At 39.5% G+C, this 24,257-nt stretch overlaps 1 protein-coding gene across 5 annotated transcripts in view; it reads right to left on the bottom strand.

Moving 5' to 3' along the window:
- The window catches only part of TMCC2 (transmembrane and coiled-coil domain family 2), a 99,754-nt gene that overhangs the window by 6,356 nt on the left and 69,141 nt on the right, over window positions 1–24,257 (bottom strand). For 3 of the 5 annotated variants that reach the window (XM_060772921.2, XM_060772923.2, XM_060772925.2), the window contains 2 exons: window positions 8,385–9,319; window positions 2,681–2,816 (listed from right to left, as the gene is read on the bottom strand). In XM_060772921.2, the coding sequence (XP_060628904.1) occupies window positions 2,681–2,816; window positions 8,385–9,319 (1,071 nt within the window). Of the gene's footprint in view, window positions 1–2,680; window positions 2,817–8,384; window positions 9,320–14,215; window positions 14,529–24,038; window positions 24,187–24,257 lie in introns of those variants that run through there. The other 2 variants (XM_060772922.2, XM_060772924.2) reach the window with 2 other exon arrangements.

Below are 24,257 nucleotides of genomic sequence, written 5' to 3'. Positions count from 1 at the left end.
AATAGTCCAATGGTGGAGTACATTGAGGGCCAGATGCTGGATGGGACAATAAACAAAAACTCAGTAGACCTAATTTATTTCCAGCATTCTCTGAGTTGCTAAATAAACCGGATCAGAACTGCAACACTCTTTGATTCAGCTTTTGCTATAGTATTATGAAATCTAATGAACCCAAACTTATTTCAGTAAAAAAAGTTACTGTTATCCTCATGATTGATGGTCAAACAGTCAGTTTCAGGAGAGACTATAAAAACAAGAAATATTATAGCATTTTACAGACTGAGATTTTATTTGACACAAATTTTCAACCGACTTCATCAGATGCACCATATTACTGTGGCATTTTTTTTGTTCTTGTTGCAGTTGATGAAAGCATTCCTACAAAAACTCCAAGAAACCCATGGACCTATTCTGGTCTGCTAGGATTCCCGATCCAGACTGTGGAACTTCCTTCCGCAACATCCTGCCCCTTTGGAATGCCTCATAACCACTAAGCTTGGGCCTAGATCAGTTTGACTGAAAGTGATTTGCAATATTCAGTGGTCCATTTTGTGTAATCTCCAAAAACAGAATGGAGAGGAGAAAACCAAAAAAGCTAAGCAAAATGGATCGAGAGAGCTGGATTTATCGGCTACTGGAGAGGATGGAGTTAAGTCTGTAATATATCTGAGGCAGGAGTCTACCACAGGATTCCTGGAGAAGATGGGATTACCTGTAGTGTCTTTTCTCCCTCCCCGGGAACAAAGTGACCATTTCTTTTGGAAAGGTTCCCCAGGCTCCTCCTCCAGAGAGGGCCCTGCTGGAACTTGGTTTCCCAGGAGCACTCGCTTGGAGCTGGCATTGAAAAGTCTATGGGGTCTTCTCAGAGCATGATGGGAGTTGGTTGTATCCATGCTCTGATTGGCTGAGAATGGACACAACAGGTGACTACAATTCCCAGAACCCTCTTTCAGTTCGTCTTATTTTAAAAATGTTATGATAAAAACCTAAAATAATTCTAAAAAATCGGTAGATTGGTGAATTTTTCTGAAACTTGGCAGACCTGCAGTTATAAATGGGGTCTAAAACTGAGGTAGCTTTCATGCAGATAGGCCTTAAAACGACTGAGGACTAAGCCTTTAAATTTTCCCATTGTAGCCAATAGGCCGAATCTTTGCCGAATGAAAACGGCAACACTCCTCCCAATTTGTGTAACTTCCTGGTAAACAGAATGAGGGGTTAGAAAATGGACCCCAAAACAGCATGCCTTTTGAACAAATTGCAAAAGCCTAAATACCACATCTTCACTATTTTGCCTCTCTCTCCCCTAAGCAGAAAAGGCAAGAGGACAGTGCTGACCTAGCTGACCATATTTCCCTGTAGAGGGAGGAGCAAAGTTGCTGAGTTGCAGCCTTGAGGATCAGTTCATCTCAAAGGAGATTTTACACTACATTGTATCTCGTTTCCTGGCTTGAATGTCATCTTTAAGTTTGAGTTCAAGTTAATCTGAATTGGGACCAATCCCTGTTGTTGAAAGGCAAAGGAAGCCTGTGTTAAAATAGCCTCCATCTTTTACATCTTTGTCATTCTTTAAGGGAAAGAGCATTAAAATGTGCATGGCGTTAACAGAAATGTAAGCAGCTGCCTTATATTGATCCATCTGGTTTACCATTATCTACAAATTCAGTACTGTCCAGTATTAAGGTACCCTCAGAACACATACTCTGTATATAGTGGGTCCCACGTACCATCTCTGACATGTTCAAGTTATGAAAAGCCTATCTGACACTCAGAACCTCTACTACTTTGTTCAGTATGGGGACAGAAAGGAAAAGATCATAGAATCAGAGAGTTGGAAGAGACCTCATGGGCCATCCATTCCAACCTCCTGCCAAGAAACAGGAAGACTTAAGCAGGAAGAAATAACTGAAGACTGGTGCTCTAAAGCAGAGCTTTCCAAACATTTCATGTTAGTGACACACTTTTTAGTCATGCATCATTTAGAGACACAATAATTTAGTTTTACTAGCAACCAGAGGTTAAACTAAGCCCTTATAAAAGATACAAACACATACATAAAATGTAATAACAAAATGTATGACGTCACAGCATATATCATGAAAACCTTCCATTTATATTTTTAAAATGTGTGATTTATTGTTTATTTCACATAGACACTGAGGTTTCTTCTTACGTTTGCACACCTACACACTGCAGCCGACATACTCTGCTCTAAAGGAAGGATAAAAACATTTACCTCCTCTTCCCAATATTTTGAATCATGAGACGTGCAATACAAAAAAAACCCTCACAACTGATCTAAAGCTATATTCCACAGAGGAGCTCTTATTTTCAGCCTCATTTCTCTTCTCCTGGGACAAAGATCATCTTTTATCTCCCTCTTTTCTCAGCCACCAAAATCATCCACACTCAGGTCATCATCTAGAGGCTTACAACATAGTTCAAGTGCTAAAAGCCTGGTTCTTAGTACAGCCCTGTATAAAATGTGCATGTCAGTTGTCCTGAGCTCTGTTCCAGTCTGGCAGAAAGCCTTGAGTTTGAGAGAAAGGTGTAATATAAATAAAGTGATGTATAGATAAATGGATGGGAGAGTAGTTATATCAAATTAATGAATAACAGATGGGTGAATGTCTGGGAGCTCTCAGATCAACTACTCAAGCATCCTATGTATTCTTCATACCTGAATGTCCCTGGCCCTCTCATAGGACTGGTAGGCCACCTTCTCCTCCATGCTGGCCAACTCCTGCTTTAGATTGGTCATCTCATTCTGGTGAAGCTCCGTTAGGTCATTCAGCTGCTCTTCGAGGCGTTCATATCTGTCCAGTAAGAAAGAGGGAGAAGACAAATACTAGGTGACAACTCTGAACTAGAGATGCTAGTGAAGCCTAGTATTATCTGGGCTTGTAGTGCTAAGACACAAATGAGAGGCTAGCTCAGGGCTAACAATAACATAAAACAGAGCAAAGTAACTGCTTCAGTCAGCAGGTTTTGACAGTCAAAGCAGCCATCCTCAGCTCTTCATCTTTGTAGATGAATACTGCTCTGTATATGCTATGTGACCACTTCAAAACTAGGAGAATGTTTTCAGTCACCATTCTGAAAATAAGGTTTAAGGTTTAATATCCAGTTCAGTTGCCTTCTATAGTCCATCTTGTGACACAAATCAAAATTTGAGACAGAGAGAAATTCCTTCATTCCCCAACCTAACAGCCCACTGTTCTTCTGACATTTATCAACAAGAAACAGTGGAGCCAACATTTTCTCCAGCTTCTCTCATGAGCCCTTCCTGAGGGAGAAATTCTTGGAAACACATATTCCAGGGACTACCAAGTCTTTCAAATTATTTTGTGGAGGGAGAAGAAACACATCTCCCCTACCTCATGAACAGCTGCTAATGACGGTTAAGGGGAAGGGCTCAAGGGAGAGCTGAAGATAATATTTGGGGGATGGGATGGCTGGTATGGAGCAAGGCATGAGATGAGTGATTCCATAACTCTGAATGTTACTCTGAAAATCAACAGTTATTTCTGAGACAATATGACATGAACTGTTCTGACCAGCACTGGAAGTATTTCACATATCAATACAACTTTGCACTAGTTTTAAAAGCACATTTTTTTCTCATTTGGGAGGATGCTCATGTTGAATTCCCTGGCCTCCTTGTTGTCAAAAGTTCAAAGCTAGTTGGCAAGGAATTATAGAGATTGGGAAAATATTAATGAAACCATCAGTGCAGAAGCTGGCTTCATCTCTAGCTTTGTTTGGAGCTGAATGATAACTTAAATGAGCAAACCGACAGGGTAAAAATCCTGGATAGTTAGTGTGTTTGTCTATATATAGGCAGTCCTCAAGATATGAACAAAATAGGTTCTGTAGGCTTGTTCGTAAGTCAAATTTGTTTGTAAATCGGACCAGGAACATTTAAAAAGTGTAACTCTAAATGTGGTTTGCTGTAGAAACAAGGATTGGTGATACAGTTTCAATGGAGACAGCCCCATGATAACTCCTTCAGAAGTTAATTTCCCTTCTGAGGGGTAAAATTTCTCTCACTTTCTCATCCTTAACTATGAGTCATATGTAAGTCGGATGTTTGTAACTCTAAGACTGCCTATATTTTTACTGCACTTTTCAGCACAGACCAGCTAATAGCAGCTCACAGTATAACACATTCTTCTGACATAGTACAAATTCTAAGCTTTCCCTTTCAGAGTGAGAAAGCAGAAGTGGGAACAGATGGACTCAGGGCCTGGATGAAGACATAGTCGGGCCACTGGAAAAAAATTGATGAATAAGAAGGTAACTTTTCTGTTTTAGAGCAGATTTATGGAGCGATACTGATAGGATGACTCTTGTGTTACTCAAATCCCAGACAAACATTATAATATAATCACACAAAACTGCAATAAAGGATCTCATGGCACCTTAAAAAGACTAACTCATTTTTTACATAAGCATTTGCAGACTAAAGCGCATTTCATCATATGAGTAAAGTGTTACTAGCACTTTACAGGGATGCATGTAACAGGCACATAGAAATTATAAACTGTACAGCTAAAAGGCTAGGAACTGCTAAAATGTCTGATGATACTTTATAAGACACAGTCTTCTGCTCATAGGCAAATGGGAACTTAAAAATAGCAGAAAAGAGGAACCGAATTCAGTAATTTCACCAATAGTTCAACGCTTTGTAACATTTTCTCTTTTAAATACCAAGGAGAATAAGAAAATAGCTTCAAGTCATCCAAGCCTTCAAAGAATCAAAGAGTTGGAAGAGACCTCATGGGCCATCCAGTCCAACCCCCTGCCAAGAAGCAGGAATATTGCATTCAAATCACCCCTGACAGATGGCCATCCAGCCTCTGTTTAAAAGCTTCCAAAGAAGGAGCCTCCATCACACTCCGGGGCAGAGAGTTCCACTGCTGAATGGCTCTCACAGTCAGGAAGTTCTTCCTTATGTTCAGATGGAATCTCCTCTCTTGTAGTTTGAAGCCATTGTTCCATGTCCAAGTCTCCAGGGAAGCAGAAAACAAGCCTGCTCCCTCCTCCCTTGGTAACCTCCTGGCTGGACTATTGTAATATGTTACATATGGGTCTGTTTTTAAAAACGGTTTAAAAACTTAAGCTGGTACTGAAGACTTACTTGGGTATTAAACACATTTGTAGGCTCTTTCATTATGAAAAATAAAATAAAAGCAGCTTAGCGAGAGGGAGAGATGACAAAAGATATGTTAAGAAACTAATCCTATTCATGTACCTATAGAAGTGAAACATCACACTATGATCAGGAAAAAGTCTCCTGGGGATGCCCTTACAATATGAGGGCAGATAAGCAATTACAGGGAAGCAGGCCTTCTTAGTGGTGGCCCAAAGCTGAATAATGCTTTCCCCAGAGAGATTCACTTAGCATCTACCTCATCATTTAAAAAGTGAGCATCTCATTAGCACCACGTGAATTTCTTCTTATTTCCCAAATTTTTACATGCAATTTTATTTACTCTTTTATTCTACTTACTTTTTATGTTACGAAGGTTTTGTAATGCTATTTGAAAGTTTATCTATACAAGACTGAGTGACAGAATGATACTAAAATGCTTTTACTAAACAGAGATGGCCAAATGCATTCTGTGGGGACCAGTGCCATTCAATTGCAGTTTAATCTTTCCCAGCCTCTCAAAGGGACAGGAGTGGGTGGATGGAAAAACAAATGAATACAGGAGGCACAGATCTCTTTTCTGAAGACTTTCTGTATCTTAGAACAAAGAGTTTTATTTCCATCCCTGCTGTCACTGATAAGTGATTTCCAGGCTATTTCAGGATATTTTCCAGCTTTCTGGTGGAAAAGATCTGCGAAAAATTCTAACACTAGTGAAAGATACAATGAGTATCCAGTATAAAGCTGAACACAGAGCTACTACATCACAGCACTTCATATAATTATATATGTAGAAAGAACTACATACAGTATATACATTTAAATGTAGGGATAAGAGGTTTGTGGTAGGAAGCCTCTTGGCCATATCTAGAGGTTCTCTACACCAGTGCTTCTAAATCTATTTGATATGGGGGAATGTCAGGGTTTTTTCCCTAGCATGTCAGACATTGACTTCAGATTTGTGCTTCTTGGCAATTATTACTTCTTTCTTTCCTGAAAACTCAGCATGGACCAACAGCTAAGAGTTCATGGACTACCCCAGGCATGGGCAAACTTTGGCCCTCCAGGTGTTTTGGACTTCAGCTCCCACAACTCCAACTTGTGGGTCTTGAAGTCTGAAACATCTGGAGGGGCGAAGTTTGCCCATGCCTGGACTAGACCAATTCATGGACCACCACTTTGATTAACATAACACTACACTAGACCAGGTTCACAGTCCCTATGCACAAATACATTATATATACATAGTCTCTCACTGAATACAGATTTCCAAGGGAGCAGCCTGTTAATACTGCTGCTACAGAAACAGCAAAGAATTTTATAGCACTTCACATACTTATTAATGTTTATTTGGCATAAGCTTTAATGGATGACTCTGCTTCATTAGATACAGGCACTCCTTGTGCACTTGGAGACCAGACAGCAGAGGTGGAGAATGTGTAGCTTTCCAAATGTTGTTTGACTAGAGCAGGGTTCCTCAAACTTTTTAAACAGAGGGCCAGGTCACAGTCCCTCAAACTGTTGGAGGGCCGGATTATAATTTGAAAAAAACAAGAATGAATTCCTATGCACACTCCACATATCTCATTTGTAGTACAAAAACAATACAATAATTAAAATGAACAATTTTAACAAATATAAACTTATTAGTATTTCAGAGGGAAGTGTGGGCTTGCTTTTGGTTGAAGAGATAGGATTGTTGTTGTTGTTGTTGTTGTTGTTGTTGTGTGTTTTCAAGTCATTTCAGACTTAGATTGACCCTGAGCAAGGGCCGGGTAAATGACCTTGGAGGGCCATATCTAGCCCCCGGGCCTTAGTTTGAGGACCCCTGGACTAGAGTGTCCATCATCCCTCACTATTGACTAGGTTGATAAGGCTGGTGATAACTGCAAGCCAGCAATAGATAGGGGGCCTTACATTTTGTACTCTGCCATACAGACTACTGAAAATAGGTTGGCTGGGGAAGGGCTGGCCCCACTACAATTCCCAATGTCCCTGATCACTGGATATGCTGTCTGAAGCTGATATGAGCCAGAGCCTAAAATATCTGGCACCAGGTAGAGAAAGGTGGCCCTAGATTAGCAAGCCAAAGGTGACAGGTGGTCAGGAGTGTAAGACACTGCTAAAAGATTTTAGATCTGCTGCTTTGAGAGAACAACACGAATTGCACCTCCATTGAGCAGTTCATCAGGTCTGGACTACGGGGGTTCCTTCTCATAAAATTCATCTACAGAACAATGCTTTCTTTGTGTATTTGCTGTAACTTTAACAAAGCTCCAAATGAAAAGCATCCTTGAGACTCCACCTCAGAACTTCCTATTGATAGGATTTGGGTAAGAAGCTGAATTGAATATTTAGCCAAGAATGCATTTCCTCTTGTGACTTATAATAGGCAACAGATCATTTTCTTCTGAAAGAGAATATTCAGGCAGGAAATTCCAGCAGATTCTTCCAAAGCTTGTGATAGATAGGCAGGATGATTTAATTCATCAAGAAAAAAAACTCACTTGAATGACTGATTTAAATCTATTTCCTTGACAAGCATGCATACAGTTAAAATATTATTTTGTGCCTTCAAGTCATTTTCAACTTAAGGCAACCCTAATCACAGGGTATTCCTCAACCTTTTACCAGTGTCTTCATCTATTGTTCTACAAAGCAGGAATGATATTGTAAGTACAGGCAGTCTCCAAGTTACCAACAATATAGGTTTGTTTTGTTTTTAAGTTGAAGTTGTGTGTAAGTTGGAACAGGTAAATTTTTTAAGTGTAACTCTACACACACACATACCCATACCTACACCCACATGCACATAAATACGTTTTGGATAGCACAAGGAAGGTTTAACACCCCTATGGTGTTTGTTTTGCTGTCTGTGCCCTTGTTCAGAAGATTTCATCTCACCCTCTGCCCTGTAATAATTGTATTTTGAAAAAAAATGACTTTTTGTGGAAACAAGGATTATTATAAAGCTTCAGTGGATACACCTTTTCCCCATGACAATTTTTTCAGAAGTGAATTTCCCTTCCTAGAAATAGATTTCTCTCACTTCCTATTGTCTCACCCCCATTCTTAACTATGAGTCATTTGTAAATCGAATGTTTGTAACTCGGGGACTGCCTGTAATGAAAGGACAGTGCATTCAGCTCCAAACTCTAAGACTAAAAGATATGACATGAAGACTGTCAGGTTCATATCTGAGAGAAACATAACCTCATTCAACAAATCTTACCTGTAGCGTTCCTCCTGCAAACACTGAGTCATGTACGTATAGTCTCGTTGCAGTTGGGCCTTGAGGTCTTCCATGGAGTCCTCAAGATGTGACTGAATGTCCTTAATATCTCTCAGTTCTTCTATGATGGTCTCAAAATTATAGTGGTGAGTGTCCAAAGTGTTAGACTTGGGACTGCCCAAGCCACCAGGACCCGCCCCAGAGTTGCTACCTGCTGCTGAGCCAGAAGTGGCACTAGAGCACTCATCATCACTACCGTATTTGGGGCTAGACACCAGGGTAGCACTGCCACTTAGAGTCCGTGAGGTCTCTTCAGGGTGCCCATCATCCAGAGTGTCCTTTAAGTGGGCAATATTATCGGCACTGCCAAATTTGTTGCGGATCAAGCTTGCAAACTCACGGGGCTTGGAAACCACAGCTGTGTGTGTGGCCTGAGAAAGGCCTGACAGTCCACCCTTGACGCCCTCCACTACACCACCTCCAAAACCACTGATACTGGAGCGGACATTGGCCCCTACATCTTTGAGACCCTGGTGCATGTCCCGGAAGACATCTTTGGGTTGTCGTGAAGGTCCATTTTGTTCAATTTCCTTTAGCTTCCTGTGGTAATGCTCAAGTTTCTTATGCAACTGAGCAATAGTCTGGGCTGACTTCTGATTCTTCTTCTCAAAGACCTGCTTGATACGTGAGGCTTGTTGCTTGTCAGCATTGTTAGCCAGTTTCAGGTACTCAGCCACATTGTCATCTCGGGCCTCCTGCTCAATCTTGATCTGCTCAGTAATTTTGAGGATCTTCTGGTGCAAATGGTCAATGGCAGCCTTTGTCCTCTGCGGATCTGGATTGCCATCTGGGACGTCAAGGCAAATATTGCCATCAGCGTCACCATGGCTTGTATTGGAAGGCAGGCTGAGTTGGCTCACATCCCCTTTATCCAACTGTTGAGGGACAAAGAGGAAGAGAAGAAAGAGAGCAGAAATGCATGAGTAAAAACAGATACTTTTTAACTTATAGTTAATCTAAGAATAATGAACAAACAAAGATTGCACTGAAAGCAGAACTAGAGATGAACTACTAACCGCACTGATATAAGACGAGAATCAGAGAATAAGGCTAAAACGACTATCAGCAAATCAGCCTTTTACTGATCAGTAATTTGGTTTTCAAACACTTAATTGAGAAAATGTACTAAACTCTCAATACTGATGCATTTTTGAGATTCTCTGAAGGAGTACCATACATCAGAATATCATACATACATACATACATACATATATGTATATGTATGTATGTGTGTGTGTGTATATATATATATACACACACACACACACACACACACACACATATATATATATATATATATATATATATATATATATATATTCCTTTTCATTTAGAAAATTGGAAACATAGTTGGAATTTTTTTCTTGTTTACCTTACTTCCTCCCTATACTTTGTTTCCCATCTTTCCCTTCTTTTTCCCCTTTTTAATAGTTATCTGAGTTTTTTTCTTCTTTTGAAAACAAAATAAAAACTTAATTGCATCACAGAATTATGAAATGAAGCATAATCACTGTTACAATCACACAAACATGTCAAGCAGCTTAATAAACAAACAAGTCGAAAGCTAGCAGAATTTCAGAAGATTCAGGCTTAAAGAGGTGTATTAACTTTGACTTCAGTCACAATATTCTAATTCAATGGTCCATTATTCTAATGGCTAGAAGGAAATATTTAGCAGTTATATCATGAAATGTGAAAAGGTATGTCATCTTTAAATGCAAAATGTAGAAGTCTGCAAGGGTTTTGGTGGTAGAAATATTTGTGTTGGTAGAGTTTTGGAGCGCTGGACTAGAAAATTTGAAAATCATGATTTTTCTGATTGAGCAAGTCACACTATCTCAACCCCAGAAGGACAGGCAAAACTCTTTGGCAAATTTTGTCAAGAATATTCCATGATAGGTCCACTTTGGGACCGATGTAAGTTATAAATGACTTGAAGGGAAATAACAACAAAGAGCAGTATTTGGATATTGCACCTTTAACCTAGTGGTTCTCAACATTCCTAATGCTCCAACCCCTTAATACAGTTTCTCATGTTGTGGTGACCTCCAACCATAAAATCATTTTTGTTGCTACTTCATAACTGTAGTTTTGCTACTGTTATGAATCGTAATGAAAATATCTGATATGCAGGATGTATTTTCATTCACTGGATAAATTGGGCACAAATACCCAATACGCCCAAATTTGAACACTGGTGAGATGAGGTGGGGGGTGGGGGGTGGGATTGATTTTGTCATTTGGGAGTTGTAGTTGCTGGGATTTATAGTTCACCCACAGTCAAAGAGCATTCTGAATTCCACCAGTGATGGAATTGAACCAAATTTGGCCAACAGAACTCCCACGACCAAAAGAAAATACTGGAAGGGTTTGGTGGGCATTGACCTTGAGTTTTAGAGTTGGAATTCACCTATATCCAGAGAGCACTGTGGAGAAAAGCAATGATAGATATGGACCAAACTTGGCACAAATTCAATATGCCCAAATGTGAACACTGGTAGAGTTTGGGAAAAATAGACCTAGACATTTGGGAGTTGTACTTGCTGGGATGTATAGTTCCCCTAAAATGAAAGAGCATCCTGAACCTCACATATGATAGAATTGGGCCAAACTTCCCATACAGAGACCCCCATGACCAACAGAAAATACTGGAGGGATTTGGGATGAACTGACATTGATTTAGGGGAGATGTAGTTCACGACTATGCCAAAGGCATTCCCAAGACCATCAGAAATATGGGTTTTCTGATAGTCTTTGGTGACCCCTCTGAAATCCCCTGGTGACCCCACCCCCCAGGGGTCCCAACCCCCCCAGGTTGAGAAACAATGCTTTAACCTGTTATTCCTCTACAGAACGACTGAACAGAAGAAAATTCAAGGATTAGCAATAGCTTGATCATATGCCTCAATGAAGGTAAGGCCTCATCTACACTGCCATATAATCCAGTTTCTGAATTCAGATTATCTGCTTTGAACTGGATTATATGGCGGTGTAGACTCATATAATCCAATTCAAATCAGACAAGTTGGGATCGTAAACTGGATTTTATAGCAGTATAGATCCAGCCTAAGAGCTAAACTTTATTCTAGCCTTATGTAAAGCAATACGACAGGCATGAGATATCCACAGTGGTTTCTCCATGTCCACAAGCTTCTTCTACTCTTATCACACATGAGCTGTCAGAGAAAAGAGGTTGCTGAAAGACACTTTAATTTTTAATATCCTGCATGGAACTGTGCTGCTGTTGTGAGTGTGAGTTGTGTGCATTCAAGTTGTTTCCAACTTATCAAAGGGCTTTCTTGGGAAGAATTATTGAGAGGGGGTTTGCCTTTGCTTTCCTGAAGCTGAGCGCATGTGGCCCAATGGGTTTCCATGGGGTTTGAACTCTGATCTTCAGATCCTTTCAAACCACTACACCATACTGGCCTTACTGTGGCTTACAGGGCAGAAAACTGAACTAAACCAAGGTTTTACATTGGGTTTACCTCTGAGTAGACATGTATAAACTTGAGTATGTTTAGCTTGAAGAAAAGAATGTTAAGAAGGGACATGATAGCCATGTTTAAATATCTGAAAGGATATCATAGTGAAATGGGGAAAAGTGTGTTTCCTGATGCTTTCGCGATTTTTAATAACAGATCTGAACTAAATGAAAAGAGATTCCACTACTAACATTAGGCAAAACTTTCTGACAGTAAGAGCTGTTTGACAGTGGGATAGGCTGCTCTGGAGTGTGGTGGAGTGTGCTTTTCTGGAAGTTTTAAAATGGAGGTTGGATGGCTATTTGTCAGGACTACTTTGCTTGTGTGTTCCTGCATGGCAAGAGGTTGAACTGGATGGCCCTTGTGTTCTCCTCCAATTTGATGATTCTAACACAGGTTTTGTATACTAAGTAGCATACAAAACCTACCTACTTAGCTTTGTCCCTGCCTACTCTGTCCCTGTCTCCACCTCATGTCCGCAGCCCTTCTCATTGTTGGCATGCAGGTCCCACATCCTTTCCAAATTGGAATTCAGCCCCTTCACTAATAAATGTTAACCACATCTATCACAGGAAGTGAAAAGTCCAGGAAGAACCTGAGGATATAGTTTTGAAGTTAATGTTCTGTAGTGTCCCAGTTTTGCCTAAGAAAAAAGCAATTCTTCTGGCTATCTTTCAACACAGGAATGATGGAAAGCTGCTAATTATATTCAGGTTACAGTTAAGGAAGTTTTAAAAAACCCAAAATGCTTGTTTGCCATTGGCCTGATATGCATGGAAAGTCTACATCAGAATCTAGGTATTGTGCTCCCCAGTTACCATAAATCATAATATATATCTACCACTCTTACATTTGAAATGCAGAATATTAAATACCCATTACATATTGATTTTTCTATGCAAATAATTACATTGAAGTGATATGTGAGTGATTTTGGGCTTAAAATTACGAGATTACAAAAGTTAAGCATATTTAGCATGAAGTTGTCTAATCTAATAGCATTCTCTTTTCATGGCAGATTCCCCAGTGCCCAAGGCTCTGTGAAGACTGTCACTACAGTGTCGTCCCAGTGAAGCTTCCTACGGGCCACGGGCCAGTTCATGTCTAAATTGGATGATCAGATATAGCAATCCCAATGATCATGATGGTACTATTTATTGTCACAACCATGTGGACTCCACCTAACTTATTTAACTGGTAAATATATAATCTTGTTCAGCAACTCAAAATGAGTAGGTGCAGGGAAGACAACATTTAAATATACTTCACACCCTTTGATCATACATTTTTGTTTCCACGTGTAGCTGTTAAAGCATGGCCAATTGTCATAACCCAATCTCTCCTTTACAACCTTTACAACCTCATGTATTGTTCATGTGAGTACATCCCTGAAGGCAGACAAGAATCAATAGCTTATCATGACCATGACCATGAAGATCTCATATTAGCATCTTTGCAGACTATCATAGGGTAGAGGAATGGAGGATGGAGGAATATGCATCAGTCCAGCAATTTGGGCCTACAATTCCTACACACAGTATGGTCAAATGTGTCATCTGGAATGCTAAAGATTTCCCACCCTTAATACAGATTTTGTTCTAATAATATTTCCCGCCCTGATTGAGGATGAATGGATGAATACTATCACATTCACATGGATTTAAAGCTTATCCCATGACACTTAAAGCATAATAGTGATTTAACTCCACTATAAGATAAGAAACTATGAAGTTACATGACAACTCTTCTTGCAAATCCATGTTATTGTATTTCTACCCAAGTTTTTCACCACTTTGAGACTCAAAGCAGTTACAAGTCAGATATAGATAAAACAAACTTCAGTAAAAAGTATAAAAATTAAAACTAGTTAAACTACTAACAAAGTTAAATTCTGTTTAAAAGCATAAACAATATAATAAAAAAACAAAACAAAAGAAAGACAATTTAGCAATGGAAATGCTCGAAATCACACTGTTATTTGAATTGTTGTGGCCCACTTGGAAAGGAAGCCAACGGATATTTTGCTCCTACTTCACAACAGTTGCTCACCCCACTTGATAAAACTTTATCTTAAAGCATCTATCCAAGGTCACACAAGTACTGGAGAGGCATAGAAACTATGAGATTGTGCTGGGTCTAGTGCTCAGCTTAGTGATTTCACTGACTCTCTGTCCCAAATAGTTTACCCATGTTGCTAACTGTTCCTCAGATTCCACTGATTTTAAGAAAATTATGATATATCTGACAGCTTTACTCAAAAGTCCAAGCCAAATGAATTTTACATCATACCTTACATTGTTCATCCAGTTCCAGCACTCTCTTCTTTCTCATAGTAGTTTAAGTCTCACTCCTGAGTTACGGCAAAGAAAAACCACGAGGAAATAGTGGTTTCTTTTCTCTGGCAAAGGACAGATACAGGGAAACAGTGCCAAAGCTGTCCAAAACATTACAGAGGATCTGCCTGGGCTATGCTTATCTTTCTGATACAGACATCCTACTGATGTGTTTTGCTGGGTGACAGAGGCAAGCAGAGAGAGGGGGAAAAACAACCCACAGACATCATCATACAGTGCAACCACAAACTTGTCACAGCCTTATTAGATCAGCACTTTTTTTTTAAAAAAAAGTCAACAACCAAAGAACTGCAGATTTGACAAATACTGCCTGCCAACCTATTCCTAGTTTCCCTGTTGCTCTTGGTGCTTTCCGGGACCCAGAAGAGAGAGGGAAGTTTCATCTCATCTTTTATCATCTGGAAGGAACTCAACCGAAACCTGCAGGAGACGGATCCCCCACCCCACCCATATGAACTTCTTTACAATTAGCAGCAAACCTCACAAAGCTGAAAGAGGAAACTTCACCACTCATCAGAGAAGTGCCTGAAATTGTTTCCGTGAAGTGCACACATACAGGGTCTCTTGGTTCCCCTTTTCTAAGGGACAGAATGTAACCTTTCTGGAAATGGCGAAACTGCTATTGGGAAACAGGAGAGGAAAGAAGAAACATTTTGTATCTAAAGTAACCCATGTTTGTAGTGGTGGTAATATCTATGTAATATTTACCAACTAGGGTTTTTTTAAAGAGCAGAGCTAGGGAGGTTGTAGCCTATCGGATGGTGTAGGATTAAAATTTCCATTTGAGACCAACACTAAATTTCCAAATTAAGAGACTTCTGAGCTGACTGCTACTGATATCATATGCTGAAGCAAGTAAAATCGGAAAATATGCTTCAGGGTCAGAGGGAAAAAAAGAGAAAGAGGGGAAGAGAGGGAAAGCTTCAGAGGAATTATGCCAGGTTCCCTGTCAAAGCACTTTAATTACACAGTAGAGTTTGGAAACGTTACTTTCTGTACTACAACTCCAGGATGCTGGGAACTGTAGTCCAATAAAGTAACTGTTCAAGGCTCTGTTTCATGGATGCAATGAAAATAATCTACATCATGTAGCACACAAAATCCATATTATGTGACAGACCTCTTGGGTTTTTACACAAGTGGATCTGCATTTTGCGGTATAACCTTAGGCTAAGCTTCTGGCTTCTCTCAATAGTGCATTGAAACAGCCTACCCTTCGTGGTGCCACTGGTTTGGATACTCCTTTGCTTTATAGAGCCTAAAACTATTCACTAGGTGAACTTTACCCATGGTCAGCTCCATACAGGATTGAATCCACCCCTCCTTGCTTATGCAGCTTCTATAGATTACCAATTATCATTGTTTCTAAAAAAAACTTCAGCTTCCATAGATTACCAATTATCCTTGTTTCCTTTTAAAAGCCCCATATAAATGAAAGCTAATAAACAATTCTGCTCCAAGATCATGGTTTAAGAATTACAAGACTGTAAATATATCGTTAGTCCCCTTCCCCCACACACCCTGTTCCCAATCATCTATGACTTCAATTTGTTTTTTCACATTGTATGGCCACCACAAATAAAGGTAAAATGTAAGTAGGTGTACACATACACATACCACACACACACACACACACACACACAACACACAACACACACACACACACTATATATATGGTGTTGCTTGTAAAGACCCTTTGGAAACTGCAACTTTGCAGACTTTTTTCATTTGGTGTTTACCGAATGTAAGTGATGAAGCTGCAATTTCAAGGGATTTTTGCACATTTGTGGTTTTCTATTGTTCTGTAGATGAGAGAAAGCATCTGTCTTTTCCACAGTTGGTTTTAAAAGCAGCAGTGGCAAGAGACAGGCTGAGAGAAAGGGATTAAGAAACCCCTCTTCTCCTCCTGTTGCTCATGCAACTGCACTTTTAAAAAAATAATCCTCCGAGTGAGTCATGGAATCACATGCAACACGTAGCTCTGTCCAGGGAACACTTTTTACAAAAGGACTGAATCCAGTTATTACCACACAGCATGAGCCACGCCGGACCCATTCTATGGCATCACGACTTGTAAAGGTTGCCTCCAAAGGAATGGATAATTGTCCAGAGAGGAAAAGGAAAAGGGGAAAGGATATTATTTGCTCGGATGAAGGAAGAACAGGATGGCATGATTGCTGAATATTAATATACAAGTCAGAAAAAGACCTTGGAAATCGCTAAAAATACATTTTCTGTGCCTACCATGTCAACAAAACTCCGCAGGGAGGTGATAGGCTTCCTCAATTAACACACAAAAAGAAGCAATTTGCACAGCCTGACTTGATGATATTGAAGTAGCAGAGAAAGTCTGAACTGTATGAGTCTGTATGTTCCTGCAGCAAGCCATATCCGTGGGAGGAAGTGCACCCCCAAAGCTGTTAGTATGGCAAAATGAGTCAGGCAAAGTTATTGCTGACACAAGCAAAAAGGTCAAATAAGGTCAAGTGCCTAAGAAAACCCAATCCGCTTGGATGAGAGACCTGAACAGAGGCAGTTGTGTGTATGTGTGCTACAAGGCAGGATTTAATCCAAGCAACTGTGTTTTTCTTTTCACACACACATAAGCTTTCCCTATATATTCGCCCATGCTATTAGTTAGGAAGATAAGTAGAAATTATGGTAATTATCCAATTCTGGCTATACTGGTGATGCATTCATTATGTGTACAAATTCTGACTTTTAACAGTACACACATACTGTATATACTCGAGTAGAAGCCAACCTGATTTTACTACAAAAAATGGGGAAACGTATTGACTCGAGTATAAGCCAAGGGTGGGAAATACAACAGCTACTGGTATGTTTCAAAATAAAAATAGATACCAATAAAATTACATTAATTGAGGCAATAGGTGAAATGTTTTTGCATATGTACATAAAACTGTTAGATAAGACTGTCCAACTCTGATTAAATCATTATTCTAACCTTCTTCGATGTAAATGTGCTAATGTATCCTTCCAATAATAAAGAGAGAAAAATAATGATGTAATGAAAACAACAACAACAACAAGTAAAATAATAAAAACCCTTGACTCGAGGGGACTTTTTCAGCCTAAAAAAGGGGCTTAAAAACTCAGCTTATACTCAAGTATATACAGTATACTGTGGGAGGTTTGGCTCCAGAACCGCTCAGATCTGTAGACACTCAATTACTGTTATGTACAATGGCATAGCGAAATGTTATTCTTTATATTAAATGGCAAAATCAAAGTTTGCTTTTGGCGAATTTAAAATTTCACACCATGGATGGTTGAATCCACAGATGTAGAATCCATGGACACAGAATGCTGACTGTATAGGACTGGGTTCAAAGATTCATACCAATATAACATAAAATGGGCTTCTGGATTCACTTTTGCAGAATCGTGGAGGGAAGTTCTAGGGTGTATTTCTCAAAGAAGTGCTGGCTTCAGAGCAAACCAGTATCTCCACCCTGAGGTCTATGGACCAAGGTGCATGGGAAGAGAAGCTAGGATAGGTAGCAGCAATAACAGATACACAGTTTTTGGGGGGGGGGGAGGGCTATCAATACCAGATCCCTGAGCTTGAGAAAAGGAATACTGGGATGAAACTGCAAAGGAGAGTGCTCACAGTAAACTCAGGGGAGTGGAGAGGATCCAAAAGATGCAGAATTGCATAGTTGGTTGTATTGCTAGGAAACAACCTGGACATTCCCAGCATGCTTTTAAATCCCTGATGTAGCAAGTGACAGGGCAATATTTTTTCTCCAGTGTTATTATTTGTTCCCCCATCTTAACTCTCTCACATGGAGAACTCCACTCCACAACACAATTGGGCAAAAGGTAGACAAGAGTATCCATGGGGAATAAATGACCAGAGGAATTCTCACTACTTTTGCCAATGTTTAAAAATGTTCAATGTATTGTCGAAAGCTGTCATGGCCAGAATCACCAGGTTGTTGTAGGTTTTTCGGGCTCTATGGCCATGTTCTAGAAGCATTCTCTCCTGACATTTCACCTACATCTGTGGCAAGCATCCTCAGAGGTTGTGAGGTTTGTTGGAAACTAGGAAAATTGGGTTTATATATCTGTGGAAGGTCCAGGGTGGGAGAAAGAATTCTTGTCTGTTGGAGCTAGGTGTGAATGTTTCAATTGGCCACCTTGATTAGCATTTGATAGCCTGCCAGATGTTTTGTGCACCCTTGTATCTTACTCTGGGAAGAGTGAGATGAGCAAGATGAATAGGAGCTCTAAAGAAATCTAGGTGATCTGACCAAGGATGCCAGAGAAAGCTGGGGAACTTTTCACAGACTGCAGAAAGCACAAAAAATTGAAAGTGTGTGTCTGAGATGTATAAGAAGTAAAAGAAAATGTGAAAAAAATGAAATGAAATTAAGGTGGGGATTGCAGTATGTAAGAAATGGAAGGGCAGAGGCGAGAATGTGGGTCAACGAGGCATGTGCAGGACTGTGTAGTTGCCTGGTACTTGCAGGTATTTTAGGAGAAAGGTTGGTGGATTGCCCAACAATTTGCATGTATGTGTCGAAGGGTTGAGGCAGAAAGTAGCATACAGCTCTTTGCTTTTGAGAAGAGTTGCAGCTAACCTTCAGTACGGCAGTGAGAGGAATGCTGAGGCAGCTCTTTTAACTGTCTTAATCCTACAAGGTACTAAGAGCCTTCAACATCCATTAGCATCAGTGAGAAATATGAATATTCTCAGCACTTTCAGATGCTTGTATAAACACCCCTGGGCAAAGTAATCTGCACAGGCCAGGAGAAGCTTTTTTCTTTCATGTAACAAATGAGACCAAATCCTCATTTGGTTTCAGTGGGCTGAGCTCATGATGCAGGACTCTGAAGCTTGAATTTTCCAGGGCAGGAATGAGGAGACAAAACCACATACAGCTATATAGACCTTCAGTGTTTTGGGGAAAGTTAAGGCCCATAAAGCTCATCTGCACAATATGAAGAAAACTAATTTTATTTTGAACAAAGGAACACACAGCAGACATACAAATGGGAGCAAACCTCACAGTTATGTAATCAAACTAAAGGGAATAGTACTCAAACCTCAGCAAAGTAATGGGATTTCATGGGATAAAGCTCTTTTAATCTTAAGATTGAGCTCTGACTGGATAGCAATCTTGGTTTTCCATCTGCAGCCAATAAGAAAATAACTTTTATAAACATGCTCCCCAAAGTGCTGGACCACAAGACTTTTCTAAATTAGAGAGATATAGAAGTGCTGAACACTTGCTGAGACAGATCTCATTGCCCTTCACAAAAGGTTTCCCAAAGCATTTTAATGCTCCAATAACATTAAAGCAATTCCCTGATGAGAATACTTGGAACCCCAGTTATAATAATCTAGACCACAATCCAGCACATAGACATTTAAGAACATTAAAATCACTAATTCTGAGATTAGTGTAGCCATGTGATTCCATGATGAGGCAATGATTGACACAGCATTGTGTTTCATGAAAGGCCAGACATAAAAACATACTGCCAGCCAAAGTAAACTTGAGCATTATTGAATAAATGAGCAAGGATCCCTGAGGCTAAGTGTTTACCAGGCAAAAATACTTGCCGAAATAGAAGGTGGCAGGTTATATCTGAGCAAACATACTCCCAACTTTAGTAGAATTTGAGGATTATGTGAAGCAGTGTCTCTTTGGCTTATGAATATGAGTGTTCTTGCTTATTCACAAAAACTATTCACCCTGCATTCATGTTTCAACCAATAAAACCCTGAAATGGCTCACAGGCAAGCATTAAAATAAAAATAGTAAAATAATATCAGAATTCAAAATACCCTATTTCATAATAGTCACACTTTCCCCCTTTTTCTGAGAAAAAAAATGGAGTGTGACTATTATGCAAGGAAATCTTTTTGCAGCTATGGGGTTTTCCTCAACTATCAGCTGAGAGAAAAGCCATAGTTGCAGAGCCACCTGCGAACCACCTGGCAAGAGCTTCAAGACTTCCCTCAGCTGCTGACAGCCAAAGGAGGCCCTGTAACGCTTGCCGTGAAACTTATGGAGGGTTGTTTTAGCAAGGAGAGAGGAGAGGAGAGAGGTAATTGGGCAGGTGTGAACTAAGGCTGCAACTATTATGCGAGGAATTCTGGACCCCCCAAAAGGAGTTGTGATTATTATGCAATGGTGACTATTATGAGATGAAATATGGTTAAAAATTACATCCACAATAATTTACTAAATTCCTATATATGACAAGCTTTGAAAAGGTTCTGCTGATAAAACTGCATCCATTAGTAGAACCAGTTAACTGAAGTGACTCTTCCCACTTTCTCCATCTATTTTATATACTCTAAAAACCTGTTGTATGGGACTGGACAGTCCTCTTCAGTAGGATTTTGGTCACCACAGAGTTGGAGTAGGAGAGAGGGGGAGGAGAAGCAGTAGTCCAGGGGTGGACATGAAACCCTTCACATCAGTCCAAAACTGCACGGCACTCTACAGACCATGAAAAATACACACACCCATGGCTTTTATCTTTCTTTGTGCAACCTATTAATACAAAACACTGGTTCAAAAAATCAAGTTCAGGCAAATATTAAAAAGATGCAAAGGAAATTTGTAACACCCTTGAGATAGACTAGAGAAAGAGAAAATTCTAGGAAAAGCTTTTATCGATTCCAGTCCGCTTAATCAGATGCAAGTGGACTGGAATTTACAAAAGTTTATGATGCTAGGAATTTATTTTTTGAAGACTATAGACTTATAGGTTGCATAAATTATTTTCAGGTGATGTGTCTATGATGTATATGAAACAAATAAATTTTGTGTTTAGACTTGAGTATCAAGATTTACATATATGTGAAAATGGGTATTCCATTTTAAAAAAACAACAACCTTCAATCATTAAGATTATTTCCCAAGCCAGTCTAAAGCCATTCATCATTTTAAAATGCAAATTTTGATTTAATGTCTAGCTTGCAGCAACCTTAAAAGAAATCAATCCATTTTACTGTTTTCATCAACAAAAATGGAAATCCAGTTGTCAGAAGTTTTTTTTAAGGGCAAAGCTATTTTGTAATCATAGTAAACCTGAAATGGATTTGAAAGAGGGATTAGCACATTTTTCTCCTCTTTTATGATTAACAAAACCCATACAGGAATTGAAGTAAATTAAAAGTTATATTTTACAAAAACTCACTGAATACATTTGATGATGGTGGTGGAAAAACAGAATTCAACTTGGTTTTGATGGGAGCAAATTGAGTTCTACCATAACTATAAATACATTCAGTACAAGATCCACATCCAAACCAAAATAACAAAATAAACCATAGCAAATGTTACCTGGTAATACTGATTTATTATGTCTATTGCAGCATCAAAAGCTGAGAAATGCTGAGCATCTCTCTACAAATCCTTACATGTTTAAATGATGAGAATCTATAAAAATAAATTATAAAAATCCACTATAGTGTAGTGTATAGAGAAAATGTCACATATAAAAATTGGACAAGTGTGGCCAAGCAACATAGAAGTGTGGCCAAGGTGGCAAAACTTATGAATTAGGAAAAACATTCAAGCTAGGTGGGACTGCAACATTGTGCTTTTGCCTGAGCCTACTGGAAAAGGAACGATGCTGCCTTTCCTCAATGACTTTATTGAGCCCAAACTCAATTTTGCACTCAAACTGTAGCAGTTCAAATAAGCAAAGAAAAAGGGGAAAGGTGAGAGAAGGAGAAAGAAAATGGAAAATTCCAGAAGCAGCTGAAAAATGGGAAAACAGAGGACTAATTAAGATTGCTCTTGCCAAATTAGGACACCTGGAAAATATTGAATACAGGTTCCCACTGTAGACAGTGACACATATGATCTGGAAGAATCTGTTTGGTTTTTATGCAGGTGAGCTTTGTTTTCAGAATAAAAATGGGCAATCTGTCAGCTTTTAAATTCAGAGTAGAAACTATGTATGTGATCCATAAGCTATATGAATCACCAAGGATATATGTGCAGTTGCTCTCTCCCCCACCCCCACCTCCCAAATATCCCCCCCCTTTTTTTTAAAAAAAGGACAAAAATAGGATGTCAAAGGCCTCTTAGTGTATGATTTAAATTTTCAAATACTATTCCAGCCATATTTTTGTAGACTGTGGGTCCAGAAAAGTAGGTGTAACACTCCCAGATTCTCCATAACAGACCAGAGAATGAGAAGTGCCACCCACAAACCGCATGTGGCTCCCAGGGGATAAAAAGGTTTTCTCTCAAGAAGCTTCCAAATGACCCTGGAAGTGGGCATGAAGGAATTTTCTCCATGATTAGACACAGATAAGATCTTTTTTCCCCAAAGGGAAGCACCCAAAAGTTGAATTTTTGGTGTCTTGTTGGAAAAGGGTTGCATGGGGAAATTACCACCATCCACCCTAACAGGTGACAACATAAGTCAAGATTGGGAATGCCACCAGGAGGTTCAGCCCTCAAAAGTCCCCTGGCAATACCAATGCAGTTGCTAAACCCCCAATCATTGCCTGCCATTGCTCAATGCCTTGATTACAGCTCCCATCTTCATTGACCATTGGTTTTGCTGAACATGTTGCCTGTGATTTACAGGGTTTATAGTCCAAACAGGACTATAAACAGACCTGCCAAGTTGTCTTATGGTGTCAAGCAACAGACAGTCAATCTTAAGGCAGCTTAACTCTAATATGGGCTCAACACAGTAACCTCAATTGTTGCAGACACAGCTCTTACTGGCAGTGAAGTAACTTAACTATATTTAATCAAAATATAATTATAAAATAATGTTTGGGGGGCACCCTCCCATACTTTCCTATCATGAATCCAAACAGAATGTGTAAGCTTTGGATAGCATAGGGAAGGGTTAACACCCCTGTCCTGTTTGTTTTGCTGTCTGTTCCCTTGTTAAGAAGATCTCACCTCATTTTCCATTTCTGTGAACACAATTTCCTCATTTCCCCGTTCTTCTGAAACCCTTCACAGACAAAGTGGCACGAGGGATCCATGATACTTCATCTATTAACTTTTCTAGAAGTGTAAATAAGGAGGTGGGAATCTTGCATGTAATGAAGTCTTAAAACTCAGACAGTGTGCTTAAGGCATGCTTTCCAGTGAAAAGAAACGAGAACCCACAGGCTTGCTGAGAACACCGAAGTCTGTTACAAAGGGTAAAGATTAACCCAAATCATCAGAGTGTCAGAAAATATAGACTCCAACAGCCTCACTAAACTACAAAGCCCAGAATTTTGCAAGAGGCGGAAACTAGATTTAAAGTGGATTAGTAAGTGTCAAAACTAAGCTGAGTCTCATTTTACACTACAAATGTATTTAGAAGTTTAAATACTTCTATTTGATTTGAAGACTTGCAAATGCTGTAGCAGAGTCTCATCTGAGATGGACACATCTCAGACAAGTATTGGGATTAAAAATGACAATGGTTTAGTTTAATCAGAGCAGCTGCCAAACTGATATATAAAATGCAATTAACTTAGGACCGGGGCCATAGTCATGACAAATCCAAAGATCTATATCTTTCAATCACAATCACACTTTTATTATCGGTACTATTTTTTCTTCAAGGCTGGCTCATCTGGTCTAAGAATTAGAATACTGGTTTATAATACTGAATAATGCTGTTCTGCAGAATCTTGTAAATCCAGTTGCACCAGCATATTCCACTTCAAATTGTCGCTGAACTGACTACTGTTCCTTAAACACACAGTTTTATCCAAGGGGGGGGGGGGGGAGGAGAGCTGTACTTACAAATACTCCCAATAATGAATTGAGCAGCAATATCTTTTTCCCTGGACAGGAGTCAGTTTCAGAAGGGAGCATTTCTGGCATAAGGCGCACCTTTGGTAAGAATCCCCACTTGAAGTCTTTGCAGAAATAAAGTCACCTTCGTTTCCACCTGTCATGAATGGAGTTAAGGACTACAAGCCTGGGTAGATGTGTGAGAGGAATACGATCCATTAAAAACAA

Source organism: Anolis sagrei, chromosome 4, assembly GCF_037176765.1.
Source record: "Anolis sagrei isolate rAnoSag1 chromosome 4, rAnoSag1.mat, whole genome shotgun sequence".
Lineage (NCBI taxonomy): Eukaryota > Metazoa > Chordata > Lepidosauria > Squamata > Dactyloidae > Anolis > Anolis sagrei.
Note: the sequence above shows the minus strand (reverse complement) of the source record. Positions and strands in the feature narration are given on the sequence as shown.